Source organism: Polypterus senegalus, chromosome 1 (assembly GCF_016835505.1).
Source record: "Polypterus senegalus isolate Bchr_013 chromosome 1, ASM1683550v1, whole genome shotgun sequence".
NCBI lineage: Eukaryota > Metazoa > Chordata > Cladistia > Polypteriformes > Polypteridae > Polypterus > Polypterus senegalus.
In genome coordinates, this window is record NC_053154.1 from 127,123,836 (window position 1) to 127,147,533 (window position 23,698).

General features: G+C 39.4%; 1 protein-coding gene across 1 annotated transcript; it reads left to right on the top strand.

Moving 5' to 3' along the window:
• The first annotated feature begins 1,634 nt into the window (after nucleotides 1–1,634).
• On the top strand, nucleotides 1,635–6,584 carry LOC120518409 (extracellular calcium-sensing receptor-like). Its single transcript, XM_039741196.1, has 5 exons — nucleotides 1,635–1,895; nucleotides 2,911–3,717; nucleotides 3,809–4,036; nucleotides 4,493–4,616; nucleotides 5,671–6,584. Exons 1-5 carry the CDS (start codon nucleotides 1,635–1,637, stop codon nucleotides 6,582–6,584), a joined length of 2,334 nt encoding a protein of 777 aa, XP_039597130.1.
• Nucleotides 6,585–23,698: the final 17,114 nt, after the last annotated feature.

Below are 23,698 nucleotides of genomic sequence, written 5' to 3' on the forward strand. Positions count from 1 at the left end.
ACCAAAACTTTTTCCATGTTTTACTAATAATGATGTGAAGTGTATAATATGTGAAGACTTTAGTCCAAATATCAAATTAACACGTGTGCTTTTATTAAAAAATATCACCAAAGAAAAAAAATCATTTGAGTTACAGTTTGCTGTCAATGAGTGCTGTCAATGGGGAGGACTGGATAGCAGGCTGCTTGTGCTGATCGACACATTTGCAAATTAAAAGACGCTGACAGAGAGATGCAAAGGAATTTAAAGTGGACCAGGATTATGAGTTTTTCGTAGGTTTCAGGAATTCTAGTGTTAAAGTGGCCGGTGACCTTTGCTTCCAGGAACTTGGAATCACTTGGCCTGAAGGAGAAGACAAGAAGTGTAAGAAAGCAGAAAAGTAGAAGCCATAGACAAGTGGAGGTGTGAAGAGTCATTTCATTGTACTCTACTGCTTCATTTGTTGTGTTTACCTCTAAAGCTCTGTAACACTCTTTATTGAGTTACAATATAATAAAACCTCTGATATGGTGTGAGCATTCCACAGACACGATTTCTCTCTTTGAGTAAAGGTTTAGGAAATCCTAGTCTGCCTTTCCTTATATATAGTGTCCCAAGGGATTATCTTTGGCTTCCCAGAATGGCCTATCTTTCTTTCCTGCTCTGTTTACCAACTCCTAACATGTAGAATGGAGGTTACTGTCAAAACTGCCCTCCTACCCAATGTATATTTTTTTTGACCAGGCTATATTTTGCAGAGGATGTTGATCTTATGGATGACACTATGTTGTAGTGGTATTATTTTTTTCTTCATAACATAACAGTTAACCCAAATTTTGATTTAAATTCTGGCAATTTTACACAAACGTAAATTGTTCTCCATGTTTTCACACAGGATCACACTAAGTCACTTAGAGGCCCAAAGACATGCATTGAAACCAATGTGGCTCTTTAATTTGCCAGAAAGTTTTGATGGATAAGCACACCATCTAGAACAGATTCTTGGTTTATGAATTTTACTATAAGGAAACTTTGTGGCTTCCAGTGGCACTGAATTAAAATTATCACCTGGTGATGTTACTACATTTTTCATCTTCACCACTAATCCTAAACAGTTAAAGTAAACAAATCTTTACTAAACGGAGCATAAAAAACAAAACTAATTTCACACACCAGAGGTATGAATCAAATGGGAATATTTATTCTTTTTTTTCTCCTCAGAGATCAATTATAAGTCAGGGATATTATAAAAATGCAAGGTTTATGAAAGATCACTTGTTAAAATGCTACTTTTTCAGATTGTGTTAGCTGCACTCTTAACGAATGCAGAAGAACCTGATTGCCAGCTTTGGGAGAAATCAGAATCACCCCAGTTTTACAAAGAAGGCGACATTATGATTGGAGGAATCTTATCATTTCACTTTATTTTCCAAGCTGCTAATCCATCATATAAAACTGTTCCTGAAACTTCAAAATGTGTAGGGTAAGTATAATTTACATCCATTTCCAGTATGGGGTATGTGAATATCGAAAGACAAAACTTTATGTGGATTTGCCAAGGAAAATAAAACTACAGGTTAAACAGTAAAACATATGCTTGAATTCTCTTCTCCAGTTTAGATCGCAGATTTGGGGATTTTCAGATTGCTGCAGCTATGATGTTTACAATTGAAGAAATAAATAACAGATCAGATATCCTTCCTGGAATAATTCTGGGTTATAAAATATTTGATGCCTGTGGGTCCACATCAATGGCTGTGCGAGCTGCAATGGCTCTTATGGCCGAACAAAACCAAGTAAACACTCCAAATAAGTCCTGCACAAGATCATCATCCGTGCCTGCCATAATAGGGCATTCAGGTTCCTCTCAGACTATTGGAATCACTGCAACCCTCGGTCCTTTTAACATTCCTGTGGTAAGATGTGCTCTTTTGAATTTTTGGAATTGGTGTGGCACAAGATACATATAGCAAAATATTTATGGCTGGCAAACTAGTGATAAAGGTGAAGTTTATAATATTAAACTGCTTTAATATTTCATCACTGATTGGGAAACAAGAGTTGTCCTTATTCAAGAATTATTAAAACGTCTAGCATGTTATTAATTATACAGAATAACTATATTAAAACTTTAGGCATGATCTCAAAATATTTTACTTGGAATATTAACTTTGAATATATAATGCATACAGATGCAGCTTACTACTTTGTTCATGCTTTAACAAAGTTCTCACCGTTTTAAATAACAATATTTAGAATTTAGTTTTATATGATAAGCAATTTAAGCTACCATAAGTGCATTAATAGCTGTGCAAATGAGAGTTCCAATATATTCTAAAGTATTCATGATATATATACAGTAAACATGTGTGTTTCTGTCTGTCTGTGTGTACTGTTTATTACATTTTACTTAAATTTTTCCTCAAACCTCTTACTAAGTTAGCAATTCAATGCTATTTGTATGAGTGCCATTTGTATTGTACAGATTTTAATTGCAAAATTAAGCCACTTTACATTTATTAAGATTACTTATTGTTATTTATTTTATATTGCATTTCCATATATTCAGTTAAAAATACTTTTATTTAAACACTTTTCATTGAATATGTACCACTATAAAGTACTTTTCATGTTTAGTCGTAACAGAAACAAATAGTTCTATTACTGATGGCAATTGATTTGGGGACTGAAACTGCAGCCATGGGTTTAATTACTTAATTATTAGGCAATACTGCTGGCTAAAAAAACAACAAAAACAAATAACTGATACTGTATATTTCCATGGTATATAATATATTAACTTTTCATCAATATACTGTTACATTTACATTACCCAAAACTATACAATGTTTTGGATTTGAATTGTATTTTTTGGTTTTGAATTTTGTAGTTTTTGCATTCCATATTTTATATTCCATATTTTCATCCTAGATCAGTCACTTTGCAACATGTGCCTGTCTCAGTGATAAAAAGGAGTACCCAACATTTTTCAGGACAATACCAAGTGACTACTATCAAAGTAGAGCCCTTGTGAAGCTTGTCAAGTATTTTGGATGGACCTGGGTGGGTGCAATAAGAAGTGATGGTAACTATGGTAATTTTGGAATGGCCACATTTCTCCAATTAGCCGAGCAGGAGGGCATTTGCGTTGAATACGCGGAGGCTGTTAAACGAAGTAATCTGAGAGAAAAGTTTCTTAAGGTTGTAGATATTATTAAGCAATCAACTGCCAAGGTTATAGTAGCATTTACAACATATTCAGATTTTGAATTTCTTGTCACTGAGTTGACTCTTCAGAATGTGACTGGCTTACAGTGGGTGGGAAGTGAATCTTGGGCTTCAACCAGAAATCTGGCAACTCCTACAAATTTCCGAGTTCTTGGTGGAACAATTGGGTTTGGAATCCCCAATGTAATGGTGCCTGGTCTGAAAGAGTACATATTAAACATTAATCCCTCTAAAGAGCCAGGTTGGAATGAGTTATGGGAAAGTACATTTAGCTGCTCCCTGAGTGCTCAAAAACAAACAGCAAGTGTAAAGCCATGTACTGGAATGGAAAATCTTAAACAAGTAAACAACGACTTCACGACTTTGACTGAGCAGGCTATACACTACAATATGTACAAAGCAGTTTATGCTTTAGGTTATGCTTTGCACAACATGCTTTCATGTTCAGATGGTCAAGGACCATTTATTAATAGGACCTGCGCAGACAAAAAGAAAATTCAACCATGGCAGGTATGATGTGATTTTCTATTTATTTCCTCAATCTGGTCTGTAATACAGCTGGTGACATAAAGTTCTATTTATTTGTCTTATTGTACTGTAGGTGCTTCAGTATCTTAAAACAACTAACTTCAAAACCAAGATTGGAGAATACATTTATTTTGATAAATATGGAGATCCACCAGCAAAATATGAAATACTCAATTGGCAGCTCAATACAGAGGGCATTGTAAAGTTTGCACTAATTGGACTGTACGATGCCTCTTTACCAGAAGGCCAACAGTTTATTATGAATAATAACAGCATAATTTGGACTGTCAACCAGACAAAAGTAAGGCGGTTAGCTTAAAAAAAAAAAATTATGAATACTTTTAAAATGTCTAGTTTATGTGCATGATTTCTACACTGGATATGTCATGGAGATCCAATGGTAATTCTGCTCCCTAATTTCCAGATGGCTCATTTTGAGTCCTTGTATGGTTGTTGACTTTATGAAGTGTGCATCTACAGCTTTTCTCTATGTCAACATAACTTACTCTGGTTCCCTTCCATCATGTCAAATACATGTGTGTTAATTAGAAACTGTAAAATGACACAACAAGAGTGTGGGTTGTTGTGGTGGTGTCCTGTGATGATAAGATGCTCTCTTTTTCAAGTGCTGGCTCCTGCCTTGCATGAAATACTTCTGGAAGATGGTCTGGTTACAGTAACCCTAATTCTGGATGATGTGGTCTTAAAATGGCGTGATGCATGAATTTAAATATTGGAATATTTTTTAATTTTTCAGGTTCCTAGATCTGTGTGTACTGATAGCTGTCTTCCTGGAACACGTAAAGCTGCCCAGAAAGGAAGACCAGCCTGTTGCTTTGACTGTATTGTGTGCTCTGAAGGTGAAATTACCAATACAACAGGTAAGGAAAACGTGTACATAATGCTGAGTGTACAACACTATTTATATTTTTATACAATTTTAACAAATTACCAGTGCATGTTCTTCATTAATTGGTATGCTGAGAAAAATGTTATAGTGTAATAGTTGTTAAGAATTCACTTCATCAGATATTTTTGTTATGTATGATTCTCTTCATATTAATTAAAACAACAAGGATCCTCATAGGAAGGGCATTAGATTGTAACATTTCTAATCTCAGTTCTGACAATGAATCCAAAAATACTAAAAATAAACTTAATTTCATCTATTTGTTTAAAAAAATTCTTAATGCTGCCAGCATCAAAACATCTCTGACATAGATAATTAAATTTCCTTTCATTCTGAACTGCAAAAGACAAGGTACAAGAAGACGTTAAAGTAGATGGGGCTTTCATTGAAATAATGAACTAATTGACTAAAGAAAGAAAGACACTTCCATGTTATTTCTTTTTTTTTCTTGTGTATGTCAACAGACACCTCAAATTATTTGATCTAACCCTTAACCCTACAGAGCTAACCATGCTGAAGTAACTCACCCATAAACTTCACAGGTTGTGTGATGCATCATACATGTTGTTGGTTGAATCTTTTGGATTTATTCATGCCCTTTGGGGTTAGCAAAAGATCTGCGTCCATCCTTTTGATAAATACACTTTTTCCCATTTTACACTTGTGGGGAACCTCAGGTTATCCTGGCAGTACTAGGCAATGGATAGAAACCTACTTTGCCATTTCACTCCAGGGAATGCACACATACACACACATTCACTGAGGTTTATTTAGAAATGCTAATTAACCTGCACATCTCTGAAAATGGGGGAAACACCAGACATTCTAGAAAGAATATACATAGACAAAGGGAGAATGTATAAACTCAACAAAAACAGCATCAAGCCTATAATCGAAGCCAGGTTCCTGGAGCTTTTATACAATAGAGTTAAACACTTTGCTATATTACCAAGCACTACAGTTTAGACTAAGAAGGTTAAAGAAACAAAAACTGATATCTAATATTAAATTTGTTTGTTTTACAGATGCAACAGAATGCCTCATATGCCCTGTAGAATACAAATCAAATTATGAAAGAGATCAGTGCATCTTGAAAGAAATTGAATTTTTGTCCCATGGAGAAGTAATGGGCATTTCATTGGTTGTAATTAGCCTTTTGGGAGCTTGTGGAACCATTATTGTTGCTTCTGTATTTTTCAGTTATAAGGACACTCCTATTGTCCGAGCTAATAACTCAGAGTTAAGTTTTCTTCTGCTGTTCTCACTGACCCTGTGCTTCCTTTGTTCGCTTACCTTCATTGGCGAGCCCTCTCAATGGTCCTGTATTTTGCGTCACACTGCTTTTGGGATCACATTTGTTTTGTGCATCTCTTGTGTTCTGGGAAAAACAATAGTTGTGTTAATGGCCTTCAGAGCAACTCTGCCTGGGAGTAATGTCATGAAATGGTTTGGACCCGCTCAACAGCGATTAAGTGTGTGTAGTTTTACACTTATACAAGTCTCCATATGTACACTGTGGCTAACCATATCACCACCTTTTCCTATAAAAAATATGAAATATTCTACTGAAAAAATTATACTAGAGTGCCATGTGGGATCTGTTGTGGCATTTTATGCTGTGCTAGGTTATATAGGATTTCTTTCAGCCATGTGCTTCATCCTGGCTTTTTTGGCCAGGAAACTTCCAGATAATTTCAATGAAGCTAAATTCATCACCTTCAGCATGCTAATATTTTGTGCTGTTTGGATTACCTTCATCCCTGCTTATATCAGCTCACCTGGAAAATATACTGTAGCTGTAGAAATATTTGCAATTTTGGCATCCAGTTTTGGGCTGCTGTGTTGTATATTTATTCCAAAATGCTATATTATTTTAATGAAACCAGAGATAAACACTAAAAAATTCTTAATGGGAAAAATGCCATCAAAATCTTTATGATTTAGCTTTGGCATTTAAAAAAAAATCTCCCATTCCCAACTCAAATATTTTCAGATGCATCACCAATCTGAAGATTTTTTATTAATTTAACTGTAACCATACGTAACAGATACATAAAGCACAATGCACAAAAAGGAACTATTTTTTTTTCAAGAATTCAAGAAAAGATTTCAGGAAACATTGATCTAATAACAGGAGTTTTATCACATACTGACCATTCACTGTTCACTTCATAATATTTGAAAACAAGTAACAAATAAATGAAAAATGAATTTAAAATCATTAAAAAGAATCTATTGATAATAATGTAATATGTGTCATGATGTGATTTTACTGAATAATTGCTGTTACTTGGAAAATATAGAAGAGATGAATGTTGTTAGTGCATATGACTCGCAAGTTGGGTGTGTGATGGATGAGAAAAAAGATTTCTGGAGTAAGTTGGATGAAGTGGTGGAGAATGTACCCAAGGGAGAGTGGTGATTGGAACAGATTTCAATAGACATGTTGGTGAAGGGAACAAAGAAGATAAAGTGGTGATGGGTAGGTATGGTATCAAGAAGAGAAATGCAGAAGGTCAGATGGTAGTGGATTTTGTGAAAATGATGGACATGGCTGTGGTGAATATCAACTTTAAGAAGAGAGAGGAACATAGGGTAGTGTACAAGAGTGGAGGAAGATGTACACGGGTAGAGCATTTCCTATGCAGAAGGGTCAGTCTGAAGGAGATTGGAGACTGAAAAGTTGTGGCAGGAGAAACGTAGTTAGGGAGCATTGGATGGTGGTTTGTAGGATGATGCTGGATATCAAAATAATGGGAGAGTGAGGGCAGCGCCAAGGAGCAGATGGTGGAAGTTGAAAAAAGGAAGACTGTAAGTTTGAGTTCAGGGAGGAAGTAAGATAGGCACTGGGTGGCAGTGAAGAGCTACCAGATAGCTGGGCAACTACAGCAGAAATGGTAAGGGAGACGGCTAGAAGGGTGCTTGGTGTGACATCTGAACAGAGGAAGGAGGACAAAGAAACCAGGTGGTGGAGTGCGGAAATACAGGAGAGTATACAGACGAAGAGGTAGGCAAAAAAAAAGTGGGATAGTCAAAGAGATGCAGAAAGTAGACAGAAATTCAAGGAGATACGGCGTAAGGTGAAGAGGGGGGTGGCAAAGGCTAAAGAAAAGGCATATGATCAGTTGTATGAGGGGTTGGACACAAAGGAGGGAGAAAAGGACTTGTACTGAAAAAAGATGCGCAGTAGGTTAGGATGATAAAAGATAAAGATGAAAAGCATACTCACAAGTGAGGAGATTGTGTTGAGCAAACGGAAAGAGTTCTTTGAGAGCCTGATGAATGAAGAGAATTGGACAGACATAAGGTTGGATGTTGTGGAGATAGTGAATTAGGATGTGAAACAGATTAGCAAGGAAGAAGTAAGGACAGGTACGAAGAGGATGAAGAATGGAAAGGCTGTTGATCCAGATGACATACCTGTGGAAGCATAAAGGTGTTTAGGAGAAACGGCAGTGGAGTTTTTAACCAGATTGTTTAATGCAAGCTTGCAAAGTAAGAGGATGCCTAAGCAGTGGAGTACTGGTGTACTGGTACCACATTTTAAAAATAAGGCAGATGTGTAGAGCTATAGTAATTACAGACGGATAAACCTAATGAGTCACAGCATGAAGTTATGGGAGAAAGAAGTGGAAGCTAGGTTAAGAAGGAAAGTGATTATTAGTGAGCAGCAGTATGGTTTCATGTCAGAAAGAGCACTACAGGTGTGATGTTTGCTCTGAGGGTGTTGATGGAGAAGTATAGAGAAGGACAGAAGGAATTGCATTATGTCTTTTTGGACTTACAGAAAGCATATGACAGAGTGCCTAGAGAACAGCTGTAGTATTGTATGCGGAAGTCGGGAGTTTCAGCGAGGTATGTAAGAGTGGTACAGGATATGTACAAGTGAAGTGTGAAAGTGGTGAGATCTGTGGTAGGAGTGACAGATGCATTGAAGGTAGAGGTGGGATTACATCAGGGATCAGCTTTGAGTCCTTTTATATTTGCAATCGTGATGGACAGGTTGACAGACAAGATTAGGCCCTTTGGACTATGATGTTTGCAGATGACGTTGTGATCAGAAGTGAGATTAGGGATCAGGTTGAGGAGACCCTCGAGAAGTGGAGCTATGCTGTAAAGAGGAGAGGAATGAACGTTAGTAGACCAAGACAGAATACGTATGGGAATGAGAGGGATGTCAGAGGAATGGTGAGGATGCAGGGAGTAGAGTTAGCAAAGGTGGATGAGTTTAAATACTTAGGATCAACAGTACTGAGAAATGGGGAGACTGGTTCAGAGGTGAAGAAGAAAGTGCAGACAGGGATTGAGTGGGTGGAGAAGAGTGTTGGGAGTGATTTGTGACAGACGGGTACCAGCAAGAGAGAAAGGGAAGGTCTAGAAGGCATTAGTGAGACCAGCTATGTTATATGGGTTAGAATGAGTGGCATGTAGTATAGCATGTCCATGGCTCAGAAAAAGTGGCTGTTTAAATAAATAAATAATTGGACGCACTTGCCCTGGGGAGTGGAGCAGGTGCGAGCAATCTGCTGAGAAGATGGCTCATCTCTCGGTTGGTGTGAAGCAGTCAGTTGTACATGCATTGCCTTGCCAACACATTTGTGTGGTCTGATTGTCACATTATCACCCCAGGGCAGCAATCAGGTGTTCTCACATGTAACCACTCACCAGCAATATAAAGGGTAGAGCAAGAGAGATTGAGGAGGAAAAACAAAGAGAGAACTGAGAGGAAAAAGGACGAAGGTTAAGGTAAGGAAAGAAAAAATATAGAAAGGAGTGACAGACAGCTGGTGGATAGAGAGAAAAGCAGGCAGATGGGAATGGAGCCCCTTGGAGTAGCGCAGGCCAGCACTCAGGAGGGGGCTCTGGGATAAGTCCTGTTGAGCGATTTGGGAGCATCACACTCAGGAGTGTTCTCTTGCTGGGTGGAGCCAGTGATAGGCAGCAGTGGGAGGTTGGCGTGCTTTCACTGGTTTGAGCATGGAATGGCAGCAGGGAGTGCAGAACAGGGTCCAATGGCTACCCTGGAACGCTGCGGATTGAGTGGCAGAGACATGGGACACGATTGAAGGGTGCCTGCATCTGTTGGTTGATGTCTCTCTGAGGGTTCAGTAAAATAAGCCAGAGACGCTTCAGTTTTTATATGAATCACCAAAGACTGAATTTTTAAGGAGACTCCTGCATTGCTTTTACTTCATTTTTAATGGATTATTTCTTTGACTGATTTTAATCTCCACTTTCATTTTTTTATGGATTATTTATTTGTTGGACTTTTTGGCACTGCATTCTTGAGCACTTTGTTTTTGTTGGACTGTTTTAATAAAAGCACTAATCACTGTTTCACCTTCCCTTTGCTTTGTGTGTGTTTGTCCTCATCTGCCAAGCTCATCCTTGTAATGACTATTAATGGTGTCCGGTCCAAGTGGCTCCCAAACAAGAGAGGGACCATGAAGTCAATCTGCACTGTCACATGGCACTGACCAAATAACAGGAGACAGAGCTGGAGGTGAAGAGTTAAAGATGTTAAGGTTTGCATTGGGTGTGACAAGGATGAACAAGATTAGAAATGAGAATATGAGTGGGTCAACTTAAGTTGGATGGTTGGGAGACAAAGTCAGAGAGGCGAGATTGTGTTGGTTTGGACATATGCAGAGGAGAGAAGTATATTGGGTGAATGATGTGAAAGATGGAGATGCCTGGTAAGAGGAAAAAAGAAAGGCCTAAGAGGAGGCTTATGGATGTGGTGAGAGAGGACATGCAGGTGGTGGGTGTAGCGGAGCTGTGGTGACCCCAAATGGGAGCAGTCGAAAGAAGAAGAAGTTGGAAAATTTAGAAAATACAAATTCAGAGAGCCTTAAAGTGGAGAAGGACAAACAAACTGTAATTTCCTTTACTATGCTACTAGCATGTATACTTATTTTGCTCAAATGAAAGAATCCCACCCTACCACTCTTAAGTCAGTGGGTAACCGATGTTCTATACTATTTGAAACTAGAAAAAAAATCTAATTCTCGCTTAGAGGATGTGTTCAAAGCTTTTTTTAAAATATACAAGGATCTAATCAATAACATTTTAGAATAAGCTTCTGGGATACCTGGGAAAGAAGCCTTTGGGAGGAAAGGTTTGTTAGTTTGCTTATGGGTCCAGACTCCATCAGAGAGGGACCCTTCTTTGGACCATTTTCTCTTCTCTGTGTCCGTGGCTGCACTCTGTAAAGAAATAATTTGATTATCAGTGTCCTGGTCATTTCTCTATTTGAATAAAGAGATTGGTGTGTTATTATATGCTGCCCGTTTAGCAAAATGATCAGCTAATTTGTTTCCTTTGCTGACAGGATCCTGTTTTCCTGTGTGAGCTTGACATATAATGATCGCTGGCTTTGATGGTTTCGTTATGGCCTCTAAGAGGGATTCTCTTAGTTTTTGATGCTGAATGGGCTTGCCAGTACTGGTCTTGAATCCCCCGAGTTTCCATAATGCCCCATGATCATGGCAGACTCCAAAAGCATATCTAGAATCAGTATAGATAGTTACATTTTTTTTCTCTGACAACTGACAAGCTCAGGTAAGAGCTATCAACTCAGCTGCCTGCGCGCTTAAACTTGAAGAAATGCGGTTGTTTCCTGTAGGTATGGTCAAGGTTTTATAACCTTAGTTATTTCATCATGACAGTTGGTAGAAGAGTAGCTGGATTTAAGGTGGAGTAACTTTCTATGGTAACGTTTGACAACATACAGAGTACATTTTGATAGTGTATTGCCCTAGCAGTAGTGAGATGTGAGGTTTTAGCCTGTACTAAAATGGAGTGTATGGCGTGAGGCACTTTTACCACTAGGGGGCTCATGAGCACTTTATCTGTACTGGCTAGCATGGCCTCTGTTGTGGCTACTACAGCTCTGAGACAGGTTGGAAGTCCCGCAGCCACTGGATCCAATTTTTTAGAAAAATAGGGTAAGCCTTTGTTTTTTATCCATGGAGTTGTGTAAGAACTGCATTCATATATCCCCCCTTTTCGTCCACGAACAGAGTGAATGGACGAGATAGTCAACAGTCCCAACGCATGCGCAAACAGTAGGGCACTTTTTTTTTTTTTACGTCACACAGAGCCTTCTCAGCGTGATCATTTCATGCCACCTGACCAGAAAGGGGGAGAACGGGGTGATCACTAAAGGTTGCAAAGGCTGTGCTCTTTCAGTGACGTTTAAAATCCATTGCCGGCAGTATCCTAGAATGCCTAATACAGACACAACCTGTTGCTTTGTAACAGGTCTAGGAAGATTTTGAATGGTGTTTATACGATCGCTAGAGAGAGAGAGCTCTTGTTTCACAAGAAATGTCATGACCTAAATATTTCACAGTTGTTTGAATTACCTGCAGTTTTGTTTTAGAAACTTTATGGCCATTTTCTGCTAAAAATAATAACAATTTCTGAGTATCACGTGCACAAACTTCTTCTGTAGTACTACACATTATATCATCTACATACTGTATCAAGCCGCAGTGTCCTTTTAACCAGGGTGCAAAACAAGTTGTAAGTGGATGTAATAAGGCAGTAGTCCGGATGGAATCTGCTTTAGGGATTTGCATTGAAGACTGCCAGAAGAAGAACAACAGCAGTGCTACACAATCGCCTGAAGTGGCTCCTTTAAGGGCTGTAACGCTCTCCTTTGTTGTGCAGTAAAATAAAACTCAGTTATCGGACAAGTCATCGTGTCATTGTTGGTGAGTAACCATAATTAATTTTCTACTTACAGTACTTAGTACATGTACGTGCGTTTAGTGTCACTGTACACACATTTACTGTATACTATTTTTGTTGCATTGTACGTATTTATTGCTGGTGGCATGTCTATCGTAATGGCTGTAACATGTGATATCGGAGACACTCAATATCTTTAAAATAATATTTAGGTTTTACTGTATATAAACAGTGTGTTTATATACATAATTTCAATGAATCTTACCTAATATCTAAGAGAATACAAAGGGATTATGCTGTATAACTCTGCGGGGAATATTTATAAACAGTGTGGGAGAGTTTATAAGGGCTTAAAATATATACAAATAACCATAGAAACATATGGTTTCTACTTCGCGGATTTTCACCTATCGCGGGGGGGTCTGGAACGCAACCCCCGCGATCGAGGAGGGATTACTGTATTGCTCTACTTTCCTCTATTGTATTATTAATATGTAGCCTTAGAATGCCTAATCTCACAGACTTACCACTGTATATAACTTATCCCCACCTTCCCTTCTATATCTATAACCTCAGGCAATTAGATTTAGTAAAAAGACAAGCAGGAGTTAAGTTACACATAAAATAATGTATTACTGATAATATTCATAAATAATAACAAAATGCAAAGTACATTTAAATATTGGCAACCATACAACCTGATAAAATGGTGATGTGTAATTCAGGTGGCACACAGACTTGCAGTTACTTAAAATGTCTCTAGTTAAGGCATCATTGGTGCTCAGCTTTCAGCCACATGTCTGTTCAATATGGCTGCTGAGCTGTGCTCTTCATTGTGTTGTCTTCATCATCACAGGTTAGCAAGAGAGATGCTTCTTCATCATATGTTGGTTAGAGAGAGAGATGCTTCTTCATCATATGTGGGTCAGAGAGTGAGAATGTGGTTGAGCAGGCAAATTTATAGGTTTTCTGTCCAACTCCCTACAGCGAATAGGACATCATGGTACTTGAAGGCCTCTGAGACAAGCCAATTCCAAACAGCCATACCTCAGACCAATGGGTGAAATAGAACATCTTATCTCCTGCCCCCCCAAGACCATATATTACGCTAACCTGGCTTTGTGTGGGGGATGGGAGAAAATAAATACTCATCAAACTGGTTTAAGACACATCCCCCAAATCCTGTCATAAAATTACAATGAAAAGTCGTAAAAATGGCAAACACGAATACCTCTCACCACTTGGTTTGCCTAAATTACAACTAAAGACATACAAAACATTTATCAAATTATGCAAAATCCCACATCACAACAAACGTGTCGAAGATCTTGAACAAAAACGCCTTTTAAACAGATAAAACAGGGGAGTTGACTGGAGAGTATTTAATTTGAATGATTGCTCCACGTTTCACGAGATCAGAATGTACGGCGGAGATGCCAGCCTCTGCTGCTGGAGACAGAGGATACTGGGCGCGATGTGGGCGGAAGGACGATTTTGGGTAAATCACCAGTGGCTCACAGTGTGCTATCCTTCCATAATCATTTTTCCCCTGGGACCACAGTGCATCGGGAAGTGAGGAAAGCCAAGAGGGATATGAAGCCTGTAATGAAAATGTGTAAAAGGTGGGATGGCATAATGAACGGATAAATGGAAGTTCATCCCGAGGTAAAATCTTTGTTATCAAATGATCTGAAGTATCAAAAATACCCGGAGCAACGTGCAGCCAGTCCGTCCTATCGAAACATTGTTCCACCCATTCCCCAATTACGACCCAGTGAACAGTGCTAGATTTGGCTAAAGAAACATGGGAAACCGAACCTCCTAAATAGAAATTGCTTTGTGAATATGTGAGGGGAACTGACAGCAGCAGCTTTGGTGGATGAGAAAAAAATGCAAGGGATATGGAGGGTCTCTGGGCTAGTACCTGAAGAGAGAAAAGATTCTAACCAAGGTGTGTCCACTTCAGCAGGGAAGTACTGGGCAGTGCAGTGGAGGGTGTTGGGGACTTGCAAGTGGGGAAAAAGACATGAAGGAAAAGAGTGTAGGGCTTTAAGGAAAATGGAGTGTGAGGAGATGTTCAGGGTCCAAGCTGCAAAAGAGGGTTTAGTGTGGGGGAAGGTTTGGCACAGGAGTTTAGGAGTAGAATAGTAAAACCCTCTTTCGGTTAGAGAAATAGAGAGGGAGAGCTTAGTCATCAGATCCCTTCCTAACAGATTAACAGGGCAGAGCTGATTTAACAAAAACCAGTGCATCAAAGTGGAACCACTGAAATGAAGCTGAACCCGAAGAGGTTTAGACACCAGCAAAACATAAGGTTATCCAGAAGCAGTAAGCACAGTCACTGTATCTTTCGAGGCAGACTAGAAAAGCAGTTTCAGTGCCATTCACCAGCAAAGTCAATAAAGGATCTGTGTCCGCATGGCGAGTGAGCAAAGGCAACTGAAGAGAATGGCTGGGGGTCCCTGTGAAAGGAATATCCTCAGATTCAGGTAAGGGAGGCGGGGGAGGAATTTGATGTGGGCAATTGCGGCAGAAGTGTCCCGTCTCACCGCACCCGTAACAGGCATAAGATGTAGGTGCTTGATCTGAGGGGAGAGGCAGCTGAGCAGACGAAGAATTCGGATTAGGAAGTAAAAATCTGCGACCTCTCCCCCGGCCTCGCCCCTGTCCTCGGAAAAATCCACGTCCTTCACGTCCTCGACCCCTGCCTGAGGCGGCTCCACCTGCATAATAATTAATTTGTGCCGCGATTACCTTGGTCTGAGTTTCTGACTCTTTTTGCTTAGTCTGTCATTCAGCATGCTCCGCGTGTCTTTAAACTTCATCAAAAGTGGCACTTTCCCATCCAAATACAGGGCGTGCGTACTTTATTTTGAATATCACTTCTGAGTCCTGACACAAAAGGAGGAACTGCTGCCTTGGCACGGTCATCTGGGCTGTCTAAGCCAGAATGGTTTGTCAACAAGTCCTGAATGCGGTGTGCCCATTCATCTACCATCTCATCTTTCTTTTGTTTGGCTGCTGAAATAAGGTACCAGTCGGTGCCCTTTTTATATTTTGCAGTTATTGCAGTTTTCACGGGTTCCCATTGGGCAAGGAAATGACCCTCATTATTTTGTCCACGAGGCAATGCCTCATTCCACTGCCACTGTTCTCCATTATGCTGCCCATGATTGACAGTAGCCCAAGTAGTGTCCATCTTTCTGCATAGCACCTGGGTCCATTCAGCCGCACTGGGTTTATATATGTTGTCTAGTTGCTGCACCTGTTCCACAAACTTCAACCCTCCGATTACCTTAAGATCAGGCAATTCGAACACTACGTCTTTCAGCTCTTGAATATCTCAGTTACGATTTATCATTACAGTAGCGGGGTTAGCATTTCCTGGGGGTTGTGTGGGATCGTGTCGGGGGTTAGGGACCTCAATTAAAGGGCATGAAAATGTGGGTGCTAAAGGTTTTGGGGACTTAAACGGGGTAAGGTTTTCAGGGGACTTATCTCTGAGGGTCTTGCTTCAAGTACGTTGTGAAATGGAGGGCTTTTTGTGTGAGTTAGAAGAGTCTCCCATAGCCCCTAACAAGTGGCCATCAGTCTCATCACCTGGATCTGTAAGTGAGGAGGGGTCGCACTGATATTGTTCATCAAAGAAATCATCAGTAACTTGGGCATCGGTAACCACAGGAGCTGTTGGGGCAAGGGGTGAATGTGGCGGTGGAAGGGGTTGTGGGTAAAGTGTTGGGGAAGAGAGCACGGGATATAAAGGGTCTTTTTTTTCACTCCTTTTCCTCCTTCCTTCAGACTGAGGTCCCGTATCAGCCTGCACTTTCTGTAAAGCTATAAGCAGCTCTTCCTTTTCCTTTCTATTCTTAAGTTCAGCAACTTAAAGCTCATTCCGTTTCTGTGCCGCTTCCAACGTACGGTCTTTAATAACCAATTCCCATCTGTCATACATATCCATCCGATAAGGACCTCCATTACAACAACCCTGTGTATTTCTGCACAGTATTTTTCTAATGTCCTGTATCTCATTCATATCTCCAGTTCCTTCCACTACGCCATCTACCTGCACTGTCCTTATTCCACTTTCTACATGCCCTTTTTTAATCTAATCCTGTCTTCTTTTGAATGAGCTTTCTAGGGGACCCGCCTTTCAATCCCAACAGCGCACTAGGAGCCTGGCGATCCCCCGAAAATAATCCTTCTAACGTTAGGTTTTTAGGACTCTTGGGGGACTGTTTGACTGGCTTGCTAATTGTTTTTTCCCATAGTAAGCTGCAGGATCTCAGCAGAAAATGACTCAGCCCTCGATAAACCCTGTTCCACCCGCCGTCCGCTCCTATCCCCGGATTACAGCTTCAAGTGACTTTGTGTCCGTTTATTCGCATCAGCAGAATCCTACATCAATACGCCCCGTGGAGTCCGGGATATGGAGGTTTTAACCCCGATCCCTTCATCAGACGGTTTGTATGTGTCAATCTGCCAGGGTATTGTCTCCGTCACCTTAGCAACCCGTTGAGATAAGAGTATGACCAGGCAGCGGATGAAAAACTCGACCTCCCGTTTATTTAGACACACATTCTCTAAATACGCCCTTTCACCCCCACTCCGAAAATTATTATAGGAGCGTACCACTCGCCCCTTTCTATGCCACTGCACAGGGGTGACTAGCTAACCTTCACACTGTGCCGTATTCTGTAGGGTCCCAAAGCCACTTTCCGTGAGTCCCTAGAACCCTCCTATGGGTCTGATACAGTATGATCTCTTATTCTTTTTTTTGCATATGCTTTTTTATTCTTTTTCTTTCTATATTCGTATTACTTCGAGCACACCAGTCAAACTCAAATAACAGGAATCCCCCCCATCTACTCACCGTGACTCCGTTCACCTGCCTGGAAATGCCCGTCAAGTTGTGCCTCGTATCGGCTAGGAGGAGGTCAGGGACTCCCCACGCAGGAAACGCCCAAGGCAGGCCAATCCTACATTTACCGAAGCTGGACCCGACCCGGCCAGAATCGGCTCCACCACGGTCCTCTGGACGATCCTGCACGAGGAGCCGTCTGCCGTCTCCTGCCCCACGTTGGGCGCCAAAACTGTGGACGAAAACTCAGACCAGACAGCAGGTGTGGTTATAAAGCAGCTTTATTTTCAGAGTCACAGTGAGAAGAGTTTCAGAAAAACAGACAATCAAATATACATGACAGCGCCAGGGCTCTTCTGAACCCCGTCTGTTGGGTGGGGTCCAGTTTTATACCCCTAGAATGCGTGATTTAATATCATTATAAAATGTAACAGTCAACACATTTATTATACACAAACCTTTAGCTCCTTTAACGTCCCTTGTAAAACTTGATTTCTTGGCTCCTTTTGTTATGGCGTTCAGATGTAAGGTAAGGGAAAACGTGATAAGGCAGACACACATGTGTGGAATGCTTAGACCTTGAGTCCTTTGCACAAACATTTTTCTGTTTGCTAAAACAAAGCATGCTTTTACAAGGTTTAGTAAAGCCTACTTCTCAGACATGAATTAGTACAAGGGAACGAAAAAAACATTCAGTTTCCACAGGTTACAACTGGTGTGCCACCTCATTAGGTGTTAAAACCGCCGTACGTTTGGGAGGTTTCTTATCAGAATTTAGTTTCCTAATTGTAACCCAGGCAATTTTGCTATTACTAGTCATATCGATGTTCATTATGACTTCCTTCCACCGATCTTTCCTTTCCCCACTTAACAAGATCTTTAGGGTTTCCCCGAGCTCTATTGTATTCTCAGCAAAGGGGTCCTCATTATATGCTTGAATGTAATCTCTGTAAAGAACCTTGGTTTCTTCGCTGAGGCCAAAGATGTACTCTTTCCTACAGCCCGTGGGGATGTTACTTTTAGAGCACTCCCATACAGTATGCTGGAACTCTGCATAGCATCTGATGGGTCTGATATTTAAGATGTCAGCTTCCAGACCTGCTGTAAATTTCTCCCATTTGGCTCTCCGAAAGTTAAACCTTGGTTTTAATTGTGTCTCTCTAGGTCTTATTATGGGCTTGATGTCAATTAAGATCGGTTGGTGTTGGGATTTAGGTATGGGCTTTGTGGTGGACTTTTCGAAGATTGGGTAGTGTCTTGATGAGAAAAAAACAGGTCTGGAGTGTACCCTCGTTTCCACCAAGCACTTTGTAAGGATGGCTTGTCTTTAACATTGTGAGGTTATTAGCTAGTGCCCATTCTTCCACAGCTTCACCATCTTAATTGGTTTGACTGTATCCCCAGATGGTACTGTGACTATTAAAGTCACCTACTATGAGGTGAGCTTTTGGTTCAAGCTGGACTTCCTGGGGCCAATTAAATGGGGTTAGAGGTGGCTTGTACACCGAGATGATGTTCAGGTGTTCCATTACCACAGACAGGATCTCAATCCCCTCGTTTGTAAAATCTCTGCTTGTCAGTACGGTGGATTTGTCCCAGACATATATCGCACTTCTGTGAACCTAGCTTTGATGGAAGATGACAAGATCCATTCCTGGTATTGTGGGAGGTGCAGAGGTCTTATGGATCTCCTGCAGGCATAAAACATCAGCATTGTGTGATTTAAGGAGTTGTGCTTTGTTGGCAGACATGCCTTCAGCATTGAAGGTAACAACTCTAAACATGGACATTTTCGGGGCCAAGGGTTTATCCTTTTACCACCCCTGGATGAGTGCAATGGATTGTGTGTAGCAATTGGTCTCTGTCTGGTAGGGCAAATTAACAGGGGCACCTCGAGAAGCTTTGCTACATGCCCCCACCTTTTCATAGTGAAAACAAATCACTGTGTTGCCAAAATGGAAAAGTTCAGCTTGTTCTGTATGAGCCAGCTTTATTTGAGAAACAAAGGTCTCTCAAAGGAAAATACTTAGTAGAGAAAGAAGAGTCTTGAGCCATCGTTATATACTGTACTAGCAAAATACCCGCGCTTCGCAGCGGAGAAGTAGTGTGTTAAAGAAGTTATGAAAAATAAAAGGAAACATTGTAAAAATAACGTAACATGATTGTCAAAGTAATTGATTTGTCACTGTTATGAGTGTTGCTGTCATCAAGGATTTGATTATCATTATTTCTTTCAATCAGGTTTGTATTTGGAGGACGTGTTGTGTTCAAGTTACATTCCGTGTTTGTCAACCGTTGTAAAGATAACAGGTTTTATTCATCGAAGTGTTCACTACTCAAATTGGTACTCGTGAATCTAAGATATTTAGCAGGCATTCCTGTTATTAAGTTGTGGTTTTGCCTGCGAATATTTAGTGGCAGTATGTCTATGAACTTGTGGAATTGCGTGCGAGTATTTAGCGGCAGTGCCTCTATGAACTTGTGGATCTGCCTGCGAGTATTTAGCAACAGCGTCTCTATGAACTTGTGGATCTGCCTGCAAGTATTTAGCGACAGCGTTTCTATTAACTTGTGGATTTGCCTGCGAGTATTTACCCGACAGTGTCTCTATGAACTTGTGGATTTGCCTGCGAGTATTTAGCGACAGCGTGTCTATTAACTTGTGGATTTTTCTGTGAGTATTTGGCGGCAGCGTCACAAAGTTGTATGCGTCTAGCTGCATCAGAAAATGTACCATGATGTCTGACACACCTCCTTTTTACTGTTTTCTCACAGCTTGGATTGCTGCTTATCATAATTGGTTTGAGTTTCGGTAAGTGACAGTTCTTTGATCGATGGTGATCACCTCGATAGACATGTTAATGGGGGTACGGTTGGAACGGTAAAGGAAATGGGTACCTGAACAGTAAACTAAGTCTAAAATACCTACACAATAGCTATAATCGTAAAAAACAAACAATAAAACAGCGGAGAAGCCGTGGATTGAATAAAGAGCCTGCAGTTATCAGCAGGGAGACATGAATACCGTGGCGAAGCAAGGAAGGGAATGAAGAGACTGGAGCAACGGACGGTCTTATATGGGCAGGCAGCCAACTACGTGGGAGGCGTTGGGATGGGGGAGGACGTAACACCGCCTCACAATGGCGACCGAGTTGCAGGCTATGGATGTATATATGTACGTAAATAGGATTCATTTATGATCGTTACACGTAGAATTTCGAAATGAAACCTGCTTAACTTTTGTAAGTAACCTGTAAGGAATGAGCCTGCCAAATTTCAGGCTTCTACTTACATGGGAAATTGGAGAATTAGTGATGAGTGAGTCAGTGAGGGCTTTGACTTTTATTAGTAAAGATGAATGTCTGATGGAGTCCCATATGATCTTGTTAGTGGAGCATGGCAGACTGAAGAAATATAGCAAAAAACTTTTTTTAATCAGCTATGTTCATTTACATATAATGACTAAAGAGCAATCAGCATATAAATAAAAGGTGTAGTCCAGACACACCCTTGAAAATGATGTATTATTTTACATAATATTAATATACTAGCAGAATACCCGCGCTTCGCAGCGGAGAAGTAGTGTGTTAAAGAAGTTATGAAAAAGAAAAGGAAAAATTTTAAAAATAACGTAACATGATTGTTAATGTAATTGTTTTGTCATTGATATGAGTGTTGTTCTCATATCTCTCTCTCTCTCTCTCTCTCTCTCTATATATATATATATATATATATCCATATATATATATATATATATATATATAGCAAAATACCCGCGCTTGGTAGCGTAGAAGTAAAAAGAAAAGGAAACATTTTAATAATAACGTAACATGATTGACAATGTAATTGTTTTGTCATTGTCATGAGTGTTGCTATCATATATATATATATATATATATACTGTATATACTGTATATATACATACATGTTTACATATATATACACACACACACATATACTATGGGGTGCCAAACAGGCAAATACATTGATTTTATGAATATATAAAGTCGGCGTCAGAATATATAAAGTCAAAACTTGAATATATAAAGTCAAAACTTGAATATATAAAGTCAGCGTCGGTATACATAAAGTCAAAACTTTTTTCTGAATATATAAAGTCAAAACTTGAATATATAAAGTCAGCGTCGGTATATATAAAGTCAAAACTTTTTTCTGAATATATAAAGTCAAAACTTGAATATATAAAGTCAGCGCTGGAATATATAAAGTCAAAACTTGAATGTATAAAGTCATCGCTGAAATATATAAAGCCATTGCTGGAATATATAAAGTCAAAGCCTGAATATATAAAGTCAAAACCTGAGTATATAAAGACGGTGTTGGAATATTTCTGAATATATAAAGTAAGCGCTGGAATATATAAAGTCAAACTTAGTTACAAAGTGATCAAAACTCTCGTTTATATCCTGCGTCCTCTCATTAAACTTGTATCCCGCATTACCCGTGGGCATGACAAACGCCAGCGTCAGCCTGTCAATGAACTTAATTTAAACTTAAGGTTTACACCGTGCTTTGTTTCCGAAGTAGCAGCACTCATGAATATGGTTGTATATGTCATTCGCTCGCTTCTTATTGTTTCGCTGCCTTCTCAATTATATAATGCATGTTTTCTTCAGAGCTTTTTGGAGCTCTTCCTGGTTTTCTACATACTGCGTTGACAGTCAGTTCACGTGATTACATGGGAGGCGTGATGATGTCTCACGAAACTCCGCCCCCACGGCTTTCGAGCTCAACTCCATTACAGTAAATGGAGAAAAATAGCTTCCAGTTATGACCATTACGCGTAGAATTTTGAAATGAAACCTGCCCAACTTTTGTAAGGAAGCTGTAAGGAATGAGCCTGCCAAATTTCAGTCTTCTGCCTACACGGGAACTTGGAGAATTAGTGATGAGTCAGTCAGTCAGTCAGTCAGTCAGTGAGTGAGGGCTTTGCCTTTTATTAGTATAGATTACTACGAACAAGGGAAAAATACCTGGTTAAAAGAAATGAGACTTCTCATATGTAAACTGTTTTCAGACAACAATGTTAAATGTTATATATAATTTCATTTTTTAATTTAAATGTGAAGGAACAAATGAAGTTAGAATGCATGAGTTTAACAGGCAGGTAGTTTCAATCTTTTTCTTTTCTCTTTTAACAAGTTAGAATAAATAAGCTTCCACTACATTCCTAATCTCCCTCATTCATTTAATTATTAATAACACCCTTGTTTCTGTAACAATACATCTTGAGAAAATATAAAACAGCACATGGAATAAGACTTTAGAGAAACTCTGCGCAGAATGTTTTCTATAAAGTTGTGCAAGAAACTATTTAATCCGGCCTTAAAGTTTAAATTGTATGCATTGTCTCAATGTTTTAAGTTAAAATATATTTTGGGTCATATTCTATGTGTACAATACAACCTTAACTCTTTCAGGGCGGATGTCGACTTTTGTCTACAAAAGCAGGGGTTGAGGAAAATAATCAGCTATAATTATCGATAAAACTTAATGTTACATTATAGATAGACCCTCTTTGCTACGAGGACTTTTAATTCCTGTATGTGTGTGAGTAGCACAGACGTCTAGAATGGCATTGACATCGGGTGAGAGAGTGAAACGAATGCACAAAACAAAATAACTGTGTGCATTATTTATTTTTTTATTTTTTGTATTATTACTGAATCAGACTCTGACTTATTGAACTCTGATTTGGATGCAAGTGATCTGGAAACTGAAAACGAAACACAGGTAACTGTTTTTTTTTCCCAGAAAGTGGCCTTCAGCCTATAAGTGATGAGACAAACAGTACGTAATAAGTCTGTGAATTTACACAATGTAGAGGATCATGGAACATAAAACAGGTGACGTTTGTTACAAATAAGTATTTTACATTAATTTGTGTGTGAGACCATTGCTTAGGTGTGAAACTGATAAATAAAGAAAATGATTTCCTTCATGATTTGTTCAGCATCAAACTAACAACTGCTTCAATCTTTCCAGCCTGTATTTCAGTATCATCACAGTCCTGAAATTGCTTATTAGTACTGGAAATACTGATGATGACTGTTCCTCCATAAGACTGTTTATGGACCTCACTGCAGCTTCTGCCACTTTTTAGCATGTTATGCTGGTATCTATATTAGTATACATACTAATTTGGTACAAGAAGAAGAAATAACCAAATCATTATATCTCATGTGATATACAATCATATAATACATATATTTAAACATATCCAGAATGATATGAGCTTAATGCAATTATATAACATATATTGCAATGTAAACATTTCAACATAATCATTTTACTCTCAAAAGATTTATGGAAATTGTTTTTTTCTCCCTAGGGTAGACCTCTACAGTCATTCTTACCTCAGACAATGATTTCATAAAACTAATCTTATTTTTTTGCTTGACTAAACATCAAAGTGAGCTTGCCTGCTTTATATAAGCAGTATCTTGTTACAGTACTTTAGTCTAAAGAGAAAATCGGAA

What these genes read in the sequence shown, in the direction of transcription:
- LOC120518409 (XM_039741196.1), top strand. Translation starts at nt 1,635, where the DNA reads ATGATGTTTACAATTGAAGAAATAAATAACAGATCAGATATCCTTCCT. An exon ending in AGAAAATTCAACCATGGCAG is followed by an intron (nt 3,718 to 3,808) that starts GTATGATGTGAT and finishes ATTGTACTGTAG; the next exon opens with GTGCTTCAGTATCTTAAAAC. An exon ending in GGACTGTCAACCAGACAAAA is followed by an intron (nt 4,037 to 4,492) that starts GTAAGGCGGTTA and finishes TTAATTTTTCAG; the next exon opens with GTTCCTAGATCTGTGTGTAC.